The following is a 15,419-nucleotide window of genomic DNA, read 5'->3' as shown; positions in this document are numbered from 1 at the left end:
GTCGTCAAGCCATGGTGGCATCCCCCTAATGTTCCACGATATACACTTAATGCCTACGGTGGCAGCCATAACACAGCACTATAATCACTGCTCAGTTCACCTCCTGCTGCGACATGCTTGGCCCCACCCTCCCCTCTCCCTACCCCAACTCCCCAAACTCCTGCACCCCAGGACAGGCACCCAAAAACTAGTCCCTATCCAAACAACCAGAACAGTCAACCTTGCCATCATGGGTAGAGAAGCATGAGCCGACACAAGAGACCCAAAGCCCTCCTGCCTCTCCCCCCGTCAAGTGTGAGTGAACCAACAGGGGCCCCTCAAGAACCCCCCCCCAATGCCATTCCATTGAAAGCAACTCCCCTCAGCTCCCAGGCCACATCCCCTCCACTAAACAATCCTGGGCGACAGTACAAGCACGTCCCTCCCCCCCCAGTCAGAACCCAATCAGCCAAACAAGTCCACTGTTTGCGGAGTGACCTCCGGCAGTTCATTATCTGAGTCCCCCGTCGTACTGGCAGCCGGAGAAGATCCAGACTTCTCCAACCCTCGGCTAGAAGCAGCAGAAGCCGGCCTGGAGCCACTTTGACTGATCGCCACCACCGCCTGTACAGCTCTTTTGCGCTCAAGGCGACGATCCGGCGGCGGCAAGGACCCCGGCGGGCTCACGGCAACAGGGGATCGCCTCTCCCCGACACTCCCCGATGGACTCCGCACCGATCCCGCCTGTCGCGTCTCAAGCCAGTGCCACGCCTCCTGCGGGGTGGCGAAAAAGAGGGTACTGGAGCCGTCCACCACCCGCAGCCGTGCCGGAAAGAGCATCGCATAGAAAATGTGGAGTTGTCGTAATTTCCGCTTGAGAGCAAAGAAAGAGGCGCGCTGCTTCTGGACCTCCCGGGTGTAATCCGGAAAGAGCATCACCCTGGAGTTAGCAATCTGCAGGTGTTGTTACTCTCGAGCCTGCTGCAGGAGGTGGTCCCTGTCCCGGTAGTGCAACAATCGGGCCACCATGGGCCGCGGAGGCGCTCCCGGCTAAGGAGACCAAGCCGGAACTCTGTGGGCTCTCTCCAGGGCGAAAAACTGGGATAACCCCTCCGGCGCAACCTCAGATCGAAACCAGTCTTCCAGGTATCAGACTGCATCATTCCCCTCCGCCCGTTCCAGAACACCCATGATGCGGAGGTTATTCCTTCGGGAGCGCCACTCACTGTCTTCCGCTCTCAGCTCCAGCCCTCGCACCCTGTTCGCCATCTGTTCCAAGGTGTGCTGCAAGGCGGTCACCCTATCCGGTACCTTCGCCATCGTCCGCTCATTCGCCGTCAACCGTTCCTTCAGCTTCTTGTGGTCATCTTTTAATAAAGCCAGATCCACACCTATAGTGTCTATCTTGGTCTCGAGGGCCTCTCGGGACGCCGTGATGGCCTGCATTATGTCCACCAAGGTAGGACCGCTCGAAGTCTCCACCCGGAGGGTGTTCGTCACAACGTCCTCGCCTTCAGACCGATGCCCCCCATCTTCATCCTGTAAGACAGCAAAGCCCCGCCTCCGTGATGTTCGACCCATCGCAATCACACTCCCAGTGACCCCGGCCTCCAGGCGTCCTCCACTCCAGAAACTCCCAAAAGACCACAGTCAGGGGCAATCTTCAGTGTAGCACGAATATGGAGGCCAGCTACCGTGGCACCAGCAGTCCAGGGGCAGAACCCCGTACCCTCCAATCACAAGGGTGACCAGGGCCACTCCACACAGCCCGCCCTTCACAGGGAGCAATCAGTAGACCACCAGCGCTCCCCAGATCTCCACTCCTCCTCGGACCCCTGTAGCGCACTCTCCTCGGGGAGCCAACGGCCCACGTGCAGCGCCCCTAGCACAGCCGCCCCGGGGAAGGCGCCTCCAATCCACATGCCTTAGGCTCAAAGCGTCCTGCCACTCCTCCAGCGCCCGCCTCCTCTACTAACACCCCCACAGGGACCCCATTCGCACCACCAGGCAGTCCAGTGCGCCCCAGGGGTAAGGAGTGGAGGCAAACAATGAGAACAGCAAGGCCCCAGGTACCAGCAGCTCCAGTGGGCCCACGGGCAAGGTCCGTCACCAACAGTAAGGCCCACTGCCAGATAAGGGATACAAGGGAGCCTCTCACCGCCAGCCGGCTCCTGTCGCCTCCAGTCCACCGTGCCCCCACACCTGAAAGTGTCCGTCAGCACAGCAGCGAACAGCAAGGCGGTAGGCAGGCAGCAGGCCCGCACCACCGCGCCACCAACAGCGCCCTCACCGCAATCTCCGCGCTGTGCAGGGCTCCTCTCCCGGTCGTCACCGGGCCGCCATCTTAGGGCCAGGCACCAGCCCCCGATCGAGGCGCCTCGCCCGTAGTAGGCGCCGCTGGGCCAGTTCCGCCATTGTCAGCCACCAGTCTCCACTGCAGGACTCGCTTCAAAGCCCCCAGCGCTGCCCAGCGCAAAGTCCGGCCCCCAGAGAGCAACGGGCCACAGCGCTCTCAGCGGCCAGGTTCCGCCGCCATTTTGCGGCGCCGCTGCCAGTCCCGCGGCGGGAAGAAGAAGGAAGCCGCTCTCCGTTTCCAGCAGGCCCCCACCCTCCAGGGAGCACCCACCAGCTCACCAGGCATTCCCCATCACTCTGAGAGGTAAGGAGCCCCGGTAATCGTCAGGATCAGTGTCGACAGAGGGAGGCCTCCGAGGAGCTCCGAGATCCTCGACCTCCTACATCGGCGCCAGGCCACGCCCCCAATAAAAGAGAAGTACTGATGATATTCAAAACTAGTTTCATGTTTTCCTCTCCATGGACCTATGGTCTGCCCAGTGGCAGAATTAAAGTATATTGTACTTGCAGGAAGCTGGCTATATATATGGTATGCCGCTGTGACTAGGTGCACAGAGTTCAGGGAGTCCCCAAATATGTATAGGGCTCAATGTAAACCCAAAGTGCTCTATTTGTGGTAGTGTGGGTGCTCTATTTGTGGTAGTGTGGGCAAGCAGCCTTAGGCCTAACACAGAGTAGAGGAGTGCAAGACATTTGTTGTGCACACAGTAACTAATAAATGACACACGACTCAAAAGGAGATCTACACCAATTTTAGAAAAATAAGCTTTGTTCAATATTTATTCTAAGACCAAGATCTTCGCAAAAAGTTAAGTACGTTTTTAAATAGAAATTCTTTTCAGTTTCAAAAAGTGTACACAATGAAATTTTCAGTCTTTGCAATGTTAACCTATGGAGGAAAAAAACAATGCAGTTTTGCAGGTTAAGTAACCAACTTACAGTTCTAGTCTTCGGGTTGCAGGGTCAGCAGAGGACAAGGTTCAGGTAAGCACAGACACTGCAGAGGGGCGGCCGAGTGCACAGGTCAAAGTTGAAGATCAGGCCCAATGTTATCCAATAGAGACTGGGGGTGCTTGAAGACACTGCTTGCAGGGGAGTAGATCGGTTATAGGGCTCAAGCTTCAGAGGTTAAAAAAAGCACAGGGGAGGCATAAGGCAGCACCAAACATTCACTATCAGCAGCACAGAAGTGGCTGGTTGCAGAGTGCAAACATAGTGCCAGGTGCCCAATAAAATTAAATGGAGAAACTTGGTTTGGAAATCAGGCTACAGGTGATGAACTGGAAACTGCACTTAGGAAACCAGCAACAGCAGAGGTAAGTTGAGATGCTGTAGGTCGCAGGAACACGGTTGGTTGAGCTTGTCAAGGCCCAGGGGCTTTGGGTGCAGGGGTGTCCTTTGACGTCAAGTTTTCTTAACGGAGGCAGTCGGTGACAGCCTTAGGATGCACACTACAAGCATCGTTGTGGAGTCCAGGAGCTGTCAGCCAATGTTGGAGTTGGACTCAGGATCGCTGGGGAACCTTTTCTGGATAAGTGGGCCACCTGGACACAGGCCAGAGGCGTCAGGAGCAGAGTGGCCAGAGATTGCGGATCCTCTGGTCACCAGAGTCCTTGAGTTGCTTTCTTGTGGACAGAGCCGCTGTCCTCAGGAGTTTTGGTCTTTCACAAAGGCAGGCAGTCCTCCCAGGGGTTGTGGAGGTTGCTGGCTGCAGGGCAGGAGTCGTTTCTTCGCTGGTTCTTTGAGCGCTGCAGGCAAACCAGTAGTGCTGGGGCCAAATCAGTTGGCGTCCACAGCCTTTTTTGCACTGCATCTTCTTCTTATTAATTTGTCCGGAATTAGTTTCAGGGTCTGGGGGAGCCACCTAAATACTAGATTTAGGGGCGTTTTAAGGGACTGACAAGTAGGGCCAATGAGCACCTTACCTGGGGTGTTTACACCCTCAATCATGCCACCCTCCTGTCGGATGGGGCATAGCCCCAGCCCCGATTGGAGGAGTCCCACCATCTTCAAGATGGCGGGGACTGAAAGACATGCTTCACCTCGCCTCCTGCACCTTAGGGGTGGAGTTGGCAGAGGTGGGCACACCACCTATTTTTCTGAGGGTCTAAACCGGGGGCTGCCATCTGCTGCTAGCAGCAGAGGCTGGGGGTCGCATTACAAAGGCGGTAGGCTTTTGAAGCTTCCCTCTCTAGCACTATGCCCATCCTGGTGGAGGAGGGTGACACCTCCACCAAGGATGTTCTTTGTTTCTGGTCCCAGAAAGCAGGGACTTACGACCCTGGGGTCCAGAAACATGTATAGTGGTGACAGGCTGCCTAAAGCCAGTCTGTGACCACACCAGGGTTGGCAGTTTTTCAGGGGGTACCTGTGAGGTGCCCCCCCTCCCCCGAGTAATTGTTTCAATAAATCCCACATTGGCATCAGTGTGGGTTTATTGATAGGATTTGCAGGGTACCAAACACTCCTAGGTTCAGAGAAGCTAACATGGTGCTGGGGAACTCGAGGTGTCAAGTTTCTATCCCATGTGCTCTCTTTGGCTTCCCTGGCACTTACAATATCTAAGAATAGACTTAAATATTGTAGGGGCATATATGCTCGTGCAGATATGCCCACACTTGTGATATAGTGTATCCTGCCTTAGGGTTGTAAGGCCTGCTAGAGGGGTGACTTAACTATATCTTAGGCAGCATTGGTTGTCGTGGCACACAGGCGGTGTGCCATGTCGAATTTGTTATTTATATCTGCACCAGGGTATGCATGCTTCAGTGGCAGTCTGCATGGCATAGGTGAGGGGCCCCTAGGGGACCCCTCTTCAGTCCCACTGCCCTAGGTACCCAGGTACCATTTACTTGGGACTTACAGGGGGCCAGAAGGGCCAATTGTGGAACAGTTTTAGGTTAGAAGCACTGGCACAGGGGACCTGGGTGGCAGGGACTACAATCGAAACCACATCAATATCTAGGCAAAAGGGGGGGGGGGCTAACCATGTCAAAAGAGGCACTTTCTCACAGTACTATGAATGAAAAATCAGGGCTTGTAGCCAGTACCAAGAAATGTGAAGGCTTTTATGCATGATTTATTACAAAGTGGTGTTGCCTGACCTGTGCGAGTTTCCTTGCACCGCTGTGTTTACAGAGTTTATGAAGCAAAGAAGGCACTGCCATTTGTAAAGCCTGGAGCATAAATACAGCTACACATTCGCTCTCTTCTTTGTCCAGAGGTGATAGCTGATCGGTAAAACTACATTTTAATCACTCTCAAGACAAATCACAGGGAAGTGCCGGGTGTACCGACAGCCTTCCTTATTTTCTCCCACAAAGTGCGATGAACAGAAGTCCCACTGGGTCCAGCCTAGGAAGGTAATAGAACTGAGTAGATGCAAAACAAACATTCTACTTCTCATAAACAGTTTTCACGACACGGAAACTAACAGGCCCTCAGTTAGGGTCCCTAGCTCCTTAGGATCCCTGGTTGCCAGCGGTCCTAAAGTTACACATGGGACATTGACATAGCTGAGGCTAATTCATAAAGATAGTCTGACCTGCAGGAGTAGGAGAGGGTATAACCCTAGAAGACACGCTCCAAAGTATGAGCGTTGGTATGGGAATAGCCCAGCTAGAGAAAAAAGCATGCATTTCACAGTTGCATACAGTAGGAGCAGGAGACTGGCACTTATGTTCAGGATTCATACACAAACAAGGGAATGCAGACAATTGAGGACAGTGAGACAGAGCTGTAGGGTTCAATCAACTAGACACATACTGGTCTCAGCGGTTGGAGTCGCTGTATGTATAAGAGACTTCTGAGGCACAAAGAGATAGAGACCTCAGAGACTGGTTAGAACGCATCCAACGAGAAGAGAATTAAATTTAACCCATCAGGGCAGTGTAAGTAAAGACAAAAGGAAGAAATATTAGCCTCACAGTGTGGTTGCCAGTGCTGCGGAGTTTTTGCCGTTTGTCGTCCATGCACTCCGTTTTTCCCTTCTCCGTGGGTCCTGTTTTCCCTGCAGCTTTTGAAGACGGTTTCCTGAATGAATTCCTTGCCACTTCATTCCTTCCTGTTCTCAGTCTTTATTTGGAGAGAAGTGCTATGATTCTTCAATACTCACCAGTTCCACAGTATGATTCCTTCCAGAACCTGAAACTTGTCAACAGCTTCATTTTGGACTGTCAGGATGCTATTGACATGCCTGAGTGTGCACTACAACTTACTGAAGCACATACCACTGAATCAATTACCAAAATGCTGCCACATCTAGTGTTCGGAGGACAGGTGACGAAAGTCTCAGTCACTTCCCAAACATGCACAGAGGGAGCCTTATTTAACCAGTCCAACGGGGGGGCAGAGACCAGTGCTGGTTTCTCTTCCCTTATCCCCATTTTCCCTGGTGGGGTGGGGCTGAAGGGAAATTACGAATGGCCTGGCTTCCGTAGATTCCACACAGAGGGCTGGTAGACTTGCATCCGAATTCTTGCCTCACATCCCAATTACCCTGACAATACTGACATCATGTTCAACACAGAGGGGTCCTCCCATCACCTCCTTTAGAAGGGTAATTGGCGGGTACCTGGCTGCTCACTGCAGCTAGGAATAGAAGTTAGGGCCTGATTTAGATCTTGGCGGACGGGTTACTCTGTCACAATGGCGACGGATATTCTGTCTGCCAAAATATAAATTCCATTAGATCCTGTAGGATTTATATTTCGGCGGATGGGATATCTGTCACCGTTGTCACTGGGCAACCCTTCAGGCCAAGCTCTAAATCAGCCGCTTAGTCTCCAAGAGTTAACATTACAATGTCAGAGAAGCCCCAATATGTTCCCGAGAAGCTAATCTAGACTCCAGAGATGGCTTCTATCCACTAGGCAGTGTCAAGAGCAAGGGTCTGGATGGAGATATAGGCAATGCTATGAAGGTCGTCATGGTTACAAGCGTTGCCAAATATTTACTGGCTGACCGATGGGACTTCTACAGAACTGTATAACGTTGCAGTAGGTATCTATGACCTAACGTGTACTGCTTACCTCGACCTGGAAACAAATACATTTTGCTGGAATCACTCAGACTGTCTTTCTGTAATTATTTAGAGGGAAATGCACAATTTTGCGATCTGAACCAAGAAGGAACTGTATGATTCAGACAAAATTCATTGTATAATCCAGAGATGACATCCCTACTTTAGTCCTGTGACAGCTGCAACATTCAAGGCCCCTGTAGATGTGATGCCACAGTCCCAATAATAATGAACTAAATTGCCCAGCCCCCGCAGTACTCACTTAAGATCCGCTTTCAGCTGCTTGATGACATCAGCCTCCCGCCTCTTCCCGTCCTCGTGTTTGCTCTTTTCCTTCGAGGACGACTCCCTATCCTTATCTGGCTCCTTTTGCTTTTCACGGTGCTTCTCCCGCTCCTTCTCCCGCTCACGATCCTTCTCCCGCTTGTCCCGATCACGGTCTTCCTCCTTCACTTTCACCTCAGGCACATCATCAGAAGGTTTGGCTGCTGCCCCAGGGGCTGTGAAGGGCTCATCCGGGTCCGCCTTGATCTCAAGTGCTTCCTCCTTCACATCTTCCGTGCTGGACTGGGATTGCAGAAGTTGACTGTTGCTACGCAGACGGATCTGTGCAAGTGAGAGAATGACAAAGACTAAAAGTGTGAGAGCCAAAAGGGTATTTAATATGAGAGAAATACAGGAGGACAGAAAGGAAGAACAGTCCGAGAAAAGAGGAAAGGGCACTGGAGGCTTAATTAAGAAATGGAAGAAAAGTGAGAAAGATGGAGGTTGTTGATGAAAAAAAGGGTAGAAAAGAAGAGAGAGATAGGTAAGTGCTGTGGGAAAAAAGACAAAAGGAACTAAGGCAAGTAAAGTAATGAGCCAAGACGAAGAAATGGCAAAAAGGGGAAAAAGAGACAAGTAAAATAAAGAGAGAAAAAGAGGAAAAGCAGAAAGAGAAAGCAACAATGAGAGCAGGATAAGAGATCATCAATCCAAAACATATATAGTCCATGAGAAAACATCACCCTTACATCTCAGCAACACTCATAGTTCTAGAAACATCAAATTGCACCCTTTTCAGCACTACTTCGCTGATAGCTGCCTTGTTTACAGTCCTCTGAAGTCACTCTACTAAATGTGCCAAGTTACAACTAATTTAACATGTCAGTCCCACGCCTCGTACACTTAACAAGTCTAGAACCAGCCAGAATGCCTCTTTTATGCACATACATGAACCCTCTAGTTCCGGCATAAGGTCCCCTCATCAGCAGCCCCACTCTAACATTCCACTGATTCTCTAATGCACACACAGTAGCTCTGGTGACGTTTGTTGATAAGATGATGGTGGTGGTGTCACATGGACTGGTATAAAAACATATCTGATCCCTTACAACACTGCGCAACTCAGTGAAATGTAACATTAATTGCAGTATTACTCATGTAATGGATACCAATATGTATTTTTGAATTATCAGAAGCCTCTTTTTAATGATAATAGGTCATTTTACGTAATGTAGAACTGAGTGTGAACTAAATATGCAAATATATTTGTTTTATTGGTAACATTCAGCAACCCAGAACTTGGAATTCTTTGTAAATACTAAACTAGAACACACCAGCCTGTGTCACTCATTTAAATATTAGGTGTAACTAATTGATTCCAATGTCTGTACTTAAACAGTAACAACCAATCCAACAAAGGCATACTTCTTCCACTCCTGCTCATGGGATAGTCCCATATTGTTGTTTATTGCAAATTCAATTCAGTGGTGAAGCAGGATTTTTTATAAATTTTTTAAGAAAGCTGACTTTTAAAAAGTTAGATTTTGTCTGCCTGAACCTCCAACAGGCTAATTAGCATTAGCCAGTTGGCAGGCAGCCCTGCTATTGCTTCCCTGAATGGGGTGTGAAAACTGCTCCTAGAGCAGAAACAATGTCTTAGGCCTTTTCACAGACTATCTGCGTGCAAGGTATGTGGCACATATCAGCTCAGGAAGGGCTAACGACTGTCATTAACTTGATGAGGACCATGGTGAAGTCTGCCAAATCACAGGTAAATGTAAAGGGAGACCTGGAGAAGAGAAGCCTTTTGTCCCAAAGACTCTCTGTAGCCAGTTTGACACCAACCTAGTGGGAGTACGAACTGTCCCTAGAGACAAATTGCTCCAGCTGAGGATACTGCTCATTCCTCTAAAAACACCCATGGCAGGCACACAAGTTGCTTTGGGTGTGGGGGTGGGGGCTGGATTCTGCCATTTTGGAATAGTGCGCTGTGGTATAGTTTGCAGTAAGGCTGTGAAAAAGTGCTTCTTTTGACATGGTTAGCCCCCACTTTTTGCCTGTTATTTGATGTAGTTTCGATTGTAGTGCACAGGGTCCCTGCCTACCAGGTCCACAGTGCCAGTGCTTCTTCCCTAAAACTATTCGACAATTGGCCCTTCAAGGCCCCTGTAAGTCCCTAGTCAATAGTATCTGAGTACCAAGGGCATTGGGACTCAAGAAGGTCCCCTTGGGACCCCTCACCCAGGCCCTGCAGACTGCCACTGCAGCATACATGGCCTGGTGCAGACAAAGCGACTAAGTCGACATGGCACACTGTCTAAGGTATAGGTAAGTCAGCCCTCTAGAAGGCCTTCCAGCCCTAAGGCAGAGTGCACTATACCACAGCTGTGGGCACATCTGCCTGGGCAGATATGCCCACACAATATTTAAGTCCATTCTCAAATACTGTAAGTACCAGGGAAGCCATAGAGAGTACATGGGCTGGAAAGTCGACAACTTGAGTTTCCCAGCACCATGACGGCTTCTCTGAAACCAGGAGTGTTTGGTACCAAATTACTCCTCTCAATAAACCTTCACTGATGCCAGTGTGGGATGTATTGGAACCTGTACTCAGAGGGCACCTCAGAGGTGTCCCCTGAAAACCTACCAACCCAGGTGAGGTCGCACACTGGCTTTAGGCAGCCAGACATGTTTCTGGATCCCTGGGTAGAGAGCCTCTTCTCTCTGAGACCAGAAACAATGCATATCCTGGGCAGACATGTCACCCTCCCCCAAGATGGGCACAGTGCCCGAGAGGTAAGCTTCAAAGGCCTGACACCCTTGTAATGCGAAACCCAGCCACTGCTGCTAGCAGCAGATGGCAGCCCCCAGTTTACACCCCCAATTTGGGTGGGAAAACCGGCAAGAAACCCTAAAAGAACAGGAGGTGTGCCCACCTCTGCCAGCTCCACCCCCAAGGTGAAGGTGGCATGGTGAAGTACACTTCTCAGTCCCTGCCATCTTAAAGATGGGGAGACACCTCCAATCAGGGGTAGGACTATGCCCACTAGCACAGGAGGGTGACATAATTGAGGATGTAGTCACCCCAGGTAAGGTGCCCATTGGCACTGCCTGACAATCCTTTAAAACACCCCTAAATTTAGTATTTAGGTGGGTCCACCTGACCCTGAAACCAGTCCCTGCCGACCTAAGAAGAAGGACGAAGACTACGTCCTGCAGCGAAGCCGAGGGACGCCTAATGACTTGGCCCCAGCACTACTGGGCTGACTCCAGCTTCGAAAAACCCTGCAACAGAAGACAACACCTATCCTGCAGCCAGCCAGAACCCAAGGAAGACTGTCTGCCCTTCGACAAAGACCAGAAGTCCTGAGGACAGCGGATCTGTCCCCAAGAATCCTCCACAAAGGACTATAGTGCCCTACAGAACCTACAGAACTCTGCACCTGATGCCTCCGGCCTGTGTCCAGGTGACCACCGATCTAGAACAGGTTCTCAGCGATCCTGACCTCAAGTCCAGCGTTGGCTGACTCTGCCTGGACTCCACGACGACGCCTGCAGACTGAATCTGGAAGCTCCCCCAACCGTGACTGGCTCCGGTAAGAAGAGTCGACGTTAAAGGACACCCCTGCACCCAAGCCTTGGTGAGGTGAACTGACAGTGTCCCTATGACTCTCAAAACCTCAAATTATCTCTGCTGTCCCTGGTCTCCTTTCTGCAGCCTCTGGTGCGACACCTGCAGCCTGTTTCTCCAACCGAGTTTTCCAATAAAAAGAACTGGGCGCCCCATGCTGTATTTGCACCCTGAACCCAGCCGCCCCTGTGCCGCTGGTGGTGTATGTTTGGTGCTGTCTTGTGCCCCACCCCTGTGCTTGGTCTAACCCCCAAAGCTTGGCCCCTGCAACTGATCTACTGGCTTCAAGCACTGCCAGTCTCCATTATAATGCATTAGGACTATCTCCGAATTTGACCTCTGCACCCGGCCGCCCCTGTCCGCTGGTGGCGCAGACTTTGTGCTTACCTGACCCTTGCCCTCTGCTTAAACCCTTAAGACTGGCACTGTAAGTTGGGTACTTACCAATGAAACCGCATTGTTGGTTTCCTCTATAGGACTGGATTGAACTGTTTAAAAATTGCACTGTTGACTTTTGGAAGACTAAAGTATTTTTTTTTTTTAAACTTACTAACCTTTTTGCGAAGATCTTGGTCTTAAAAAAAAACTTAAAGCGTATTTTTATAAAATTGGTGTGGATCTCCTTTTTAAGTTGTTTGTCAGTTATTGGTAAATGTGTGTGCAATAAAGGTCTTATGCTCCTGTGTTAGGCCTAAGGCTAGTATCCCACACTACCACTAATGGAGCACTTTGGGTTTACATTGAGCCCTGTGCACTTCTAGGGAATCTCTGGACTCTGAGCACGGTATAACCACCTAGTGGTATACGATATACAGAGCCAGCTCCCTACAAAGACGAAACAAGATGTGCTGCAAAATTGGAAAGGGTTTTCTCATTGGATAAGGAGAGGAGTTGGCCTAACGGTTAGGGCGCTCAACCTCGGACCTGGGGGAACTGGGTTTGAGTCTCGGTAACGACGCTAAACCTCCTGTGATTCTGGGCGAATCACTTAATCTCCCCGTGCCTAAAAAAACCAAAAAAAATGAATGTGTGTCCTCATTTAACGTAACTGGTGCTATGTAAGGCGCTCCGATACCTGATTGGATTCAGGTCAAGTTTGCGCTATATAAAACTCTGCTTATAAGGAGTATCCAGGAGTCACCCCCTTCCACTGGCTAGTGAAGTCTACAAAGCTGGCACCTCATTTAAAGCTCACCAGAACAGTCTCTGGACCTGCAGAAAAATATAAGAGGACTGGACCTGCTGTTTGAGAGCCGTGAGCAGACCTAAAGGGCTGAACCTGTTACCAACTTCTATAAGGGACTAAGAAGCGGACTTAAAGGTAAATTTGGTGACTTCCCAGTTGCAAGAGGCCTTTTTCCTGAAATGCACAGCAGACCAGTAGCAACTGGATCTGAACTGGACCCTGCAGGTGGAAATTGCCTGAGTGAGTCCTGGCACTTAAGCACAGTCCCTAAGGTCCTGGGAGGCTAATAAGCAACCATAAGCTGCTTCAGAAACTCAGAAACGTTGAGTCTTAGAAATCACTTGGACTTCCAAGACCTCCGGAGAGGCAGCCTAAACTAGTGGCAAAGGTGTTAGATTTCAAAAGAACTTCTTTGGATCCAGCTTCAGGCTTGCCCCGGTAAAGGATTTTGATCCCCATTAAAAAGAAGGTAAAGAGCTTGACCAGGAGAAAGGGTGAACAGTATCCGCTCGACGCGAGAACTTCCGTGGCCACGAAATTCTAATTTCTCCTGCTCTGAGCTTTGCCTGCCAAAACCAACAGCTTCAGTGGGTCCTTGTCTAGTAGCTATCCAGCTTCAAGAGGACTTTGGCAGAAACAGCCAGCAAACTTACCCTGTAGAAGGGTTTTGACTTTCTTTTAAGAGAATAAGTCAGAAGATAAAATCTTTGACTGAGACAAACCCACTTGATGTATCTGACTTAAATTCCATTGTGGTCAGTCTGAAGTCCTGCCTAGTTCCGAATCAACTATGAATACAGACTGATTGGTACTTAACTTTTTATTGGCACTTTTTGCCTAAAACCTTTACAAATATACATATCTCCGATTCCACTTGTTTGATTTTTTTGTTCTCATTACATTTTTCTCACGTGGTTTTTAACTGGTTGGTACTGCTAAATTCTTTACAAATTTTCCTAAATTAAGTCTTTCTGCTTTGTTCCACACCTACCATGGGGTAGAGTACAGGTATAAATTATAGAAACTATGTTTTACTTTAAACAAATTTAGGGCCATATTCCGTTTTTCTTCCCTCTGTTTCGCCTTTTTTCTGCCCCCTGTTTTGCCTTTTTCTGGTAGTTTCATCCCTCTTCCTGCTGTTTCTCTCCTCACCCATCCAGGGGCCCACCCTTCCCCTGGACCTACTTAATGGAGGCCGCAGCGTGACTCCATTGTGCAGGTCCTGTGCCAGCTCCACATCGACACTTCTCCTGTCCAGCTTGCCAGCAGTTCGCTACCCTCTGCTGCATGTCTATCTGCTGCCCTCTGTTTCTTGCTCTGTTTTGCCTTGTCTACACATGTTTTCCGGCCCGTTCTTCTGCCCTCTGTTTTGCCTTTTCTGTTTGTTTCTTTCCTTTTACTGCCATTTGCTCAAGACCTGGTTATTTGACGGAGAACTCACACCCCAGCGTCCAGATACCCCCAGAGGTGACAGACCGCACTCTACAAATGCTGATTGGTTGTTTGATACAGTCATATGTTTAGAAACTGCTTCCATGCATCTTGAATTTGGTGTTATAGAACATCCTAAGCCATACCTTTATACAACATTTTCTCACTGTGCTGCAAAGCAATCCGAGAAAACCCTATACTGGGAAGTTTTAAAAGAGCAGGACCGTAGAGACCTCGGGTTGGGTGCATTTGGTGGTTCTACCTCTATAAAGCTGCCTCTTTATATGATATATCAAAATGAGATATATCATGCAAAGATTCCAGGGGTTCCCTTATAAGTGGACAGGGCATGGCTCTAGCAATCCTAAGGTGCTCTTCTAGGGGGTATTGTGGTCGAGCAGCCTTAGGCTTCTCAGAGAGGAGTGCAAGACATATGCAAATACAGGCAATAGTCAATAAATGAGACACACGACTAAATAAGGAGATTCACACCAATTCATAAAATAACAGGTATCTTTATATATGTTTGGGCACCAGAATCAATTAGTTCAGGTATGTATGTTTTTCAATAGAATGACTTTTGTAATTAAAAAGTCGACAATTGGGATAACATTGCAGCTTCTGAAAATGGCACTATGGGAGGAAAAGCAAGTGCGGAATTCAGTTGCAGTACAGCGACGTACGGGACCAGTCTCCAGGAGTTACATTGAGTTATGGGGAAGGTATAAAGCAGTACCAGCAGAACACCACCAACGGCGCTACGGCTGCCGGGGGCAGGGGTGCAAAACAGGATCATTGCCCAATGTTACTCTTTGGGGATCGGTCACGGTGTAAAGAGGCTGCACGTTTTGCCTGAGGAGGGCCAGTCGTCTGAACCAACAGGGAAAGCTCACGCCTCACGATCCTCAGGGACATTGTCAGGAGCCACGTTGGAAGACACTGAAGAGGCGCCACAGGAGGTTCCCGTTCCGAACGGCCTCAGGACTACAATTCCCATGAGCCCCGGCCTAGGCGCGTCGATGACGTCAGCGCGACGCGCAAGGAAGGTATTTCCGGGGCTGAACACTCCATGCCGGTGCCGGTTACTCCAGACGCTGAGGAGCACTCGCTGCCAACGGTCCGGTAAGGGTGCAGTAGCACCAAATCTTGGGGTCCCTCGAGTTCTAGTGTGGCAGTGCTTCGCAGTGGAAGCGGCAAAAGTCTTGGTGACGCTTACGCTCCCGTTGGCGGAATCCTTGTCCGGATTCTTGCGGGAGGTAGGCTTGTTTGATTTCTCCTGGGAAGCCCCGGCTGGGGGAATCCTTCCCCGGAGCAGATAGTGGACCGCGCAGTGGCATCTGCCCCGCGGGTCACTTACTTCTTACCTGTGATTGAATATGCTACTTACCAGTATGCATCTGTTCTTGGCATGTAGGGCTGCTGACATTCATATCTGTGCATAGATCGCCGCCTAGTGTTGGGTCCGGATGTTTGCACGTTGTTGTCCTGGAAGAGTCTTCGAAGTATCCTTGGATAGGTGACTCCTCCCCTGGACTACAGTGCGCATGGGCATC

General features: G+C 49.9%; 1 protein-coding gene across 3 annotated transcripts in view; it reads right to left on the bottom strand.

Annotated features, from left to right (window-relative positions):
- RNF20 (ring finger protein 20) overlaps positions 1–15,419 on the bottom strand; it is a 217,566-nt gene that overhangs the window by 101,639 nt on the left and 100,508 nt on the right. For all 3 annotated transcript variants that reach the window (XM_085651686.1, XM_085651687.1, XM_085651685.1), the window contains exon 13: positions 7,617–7,960. In XM_085651686.1, the coding sequence (XP_085507812.1) occupies positions 7,617–7,960 (344 nt within the window). The remainder of the gene's footprint in view (positions 1–7,616; positions 7,961–15,419) is intronic.

The sequence above is a fragment of the Triturus cristatus genome, chromosome 4_1 (genome assembly GCF_964204655.1).
Source record: "Triturus cristatus chromosome 4_1, aTriCri1.1, whole genome shotgun sequence".
Classification (NCBI taxonomy): domain Eukaryota; kingdom Metazoa; phylum Chordata; class Amphibia; order Caudata; family Salamandridae; genus Triturus; species Triturus cristatus.
This window is presented reverse-complemented; position numbering and strand designations above follow the sequence as displayed.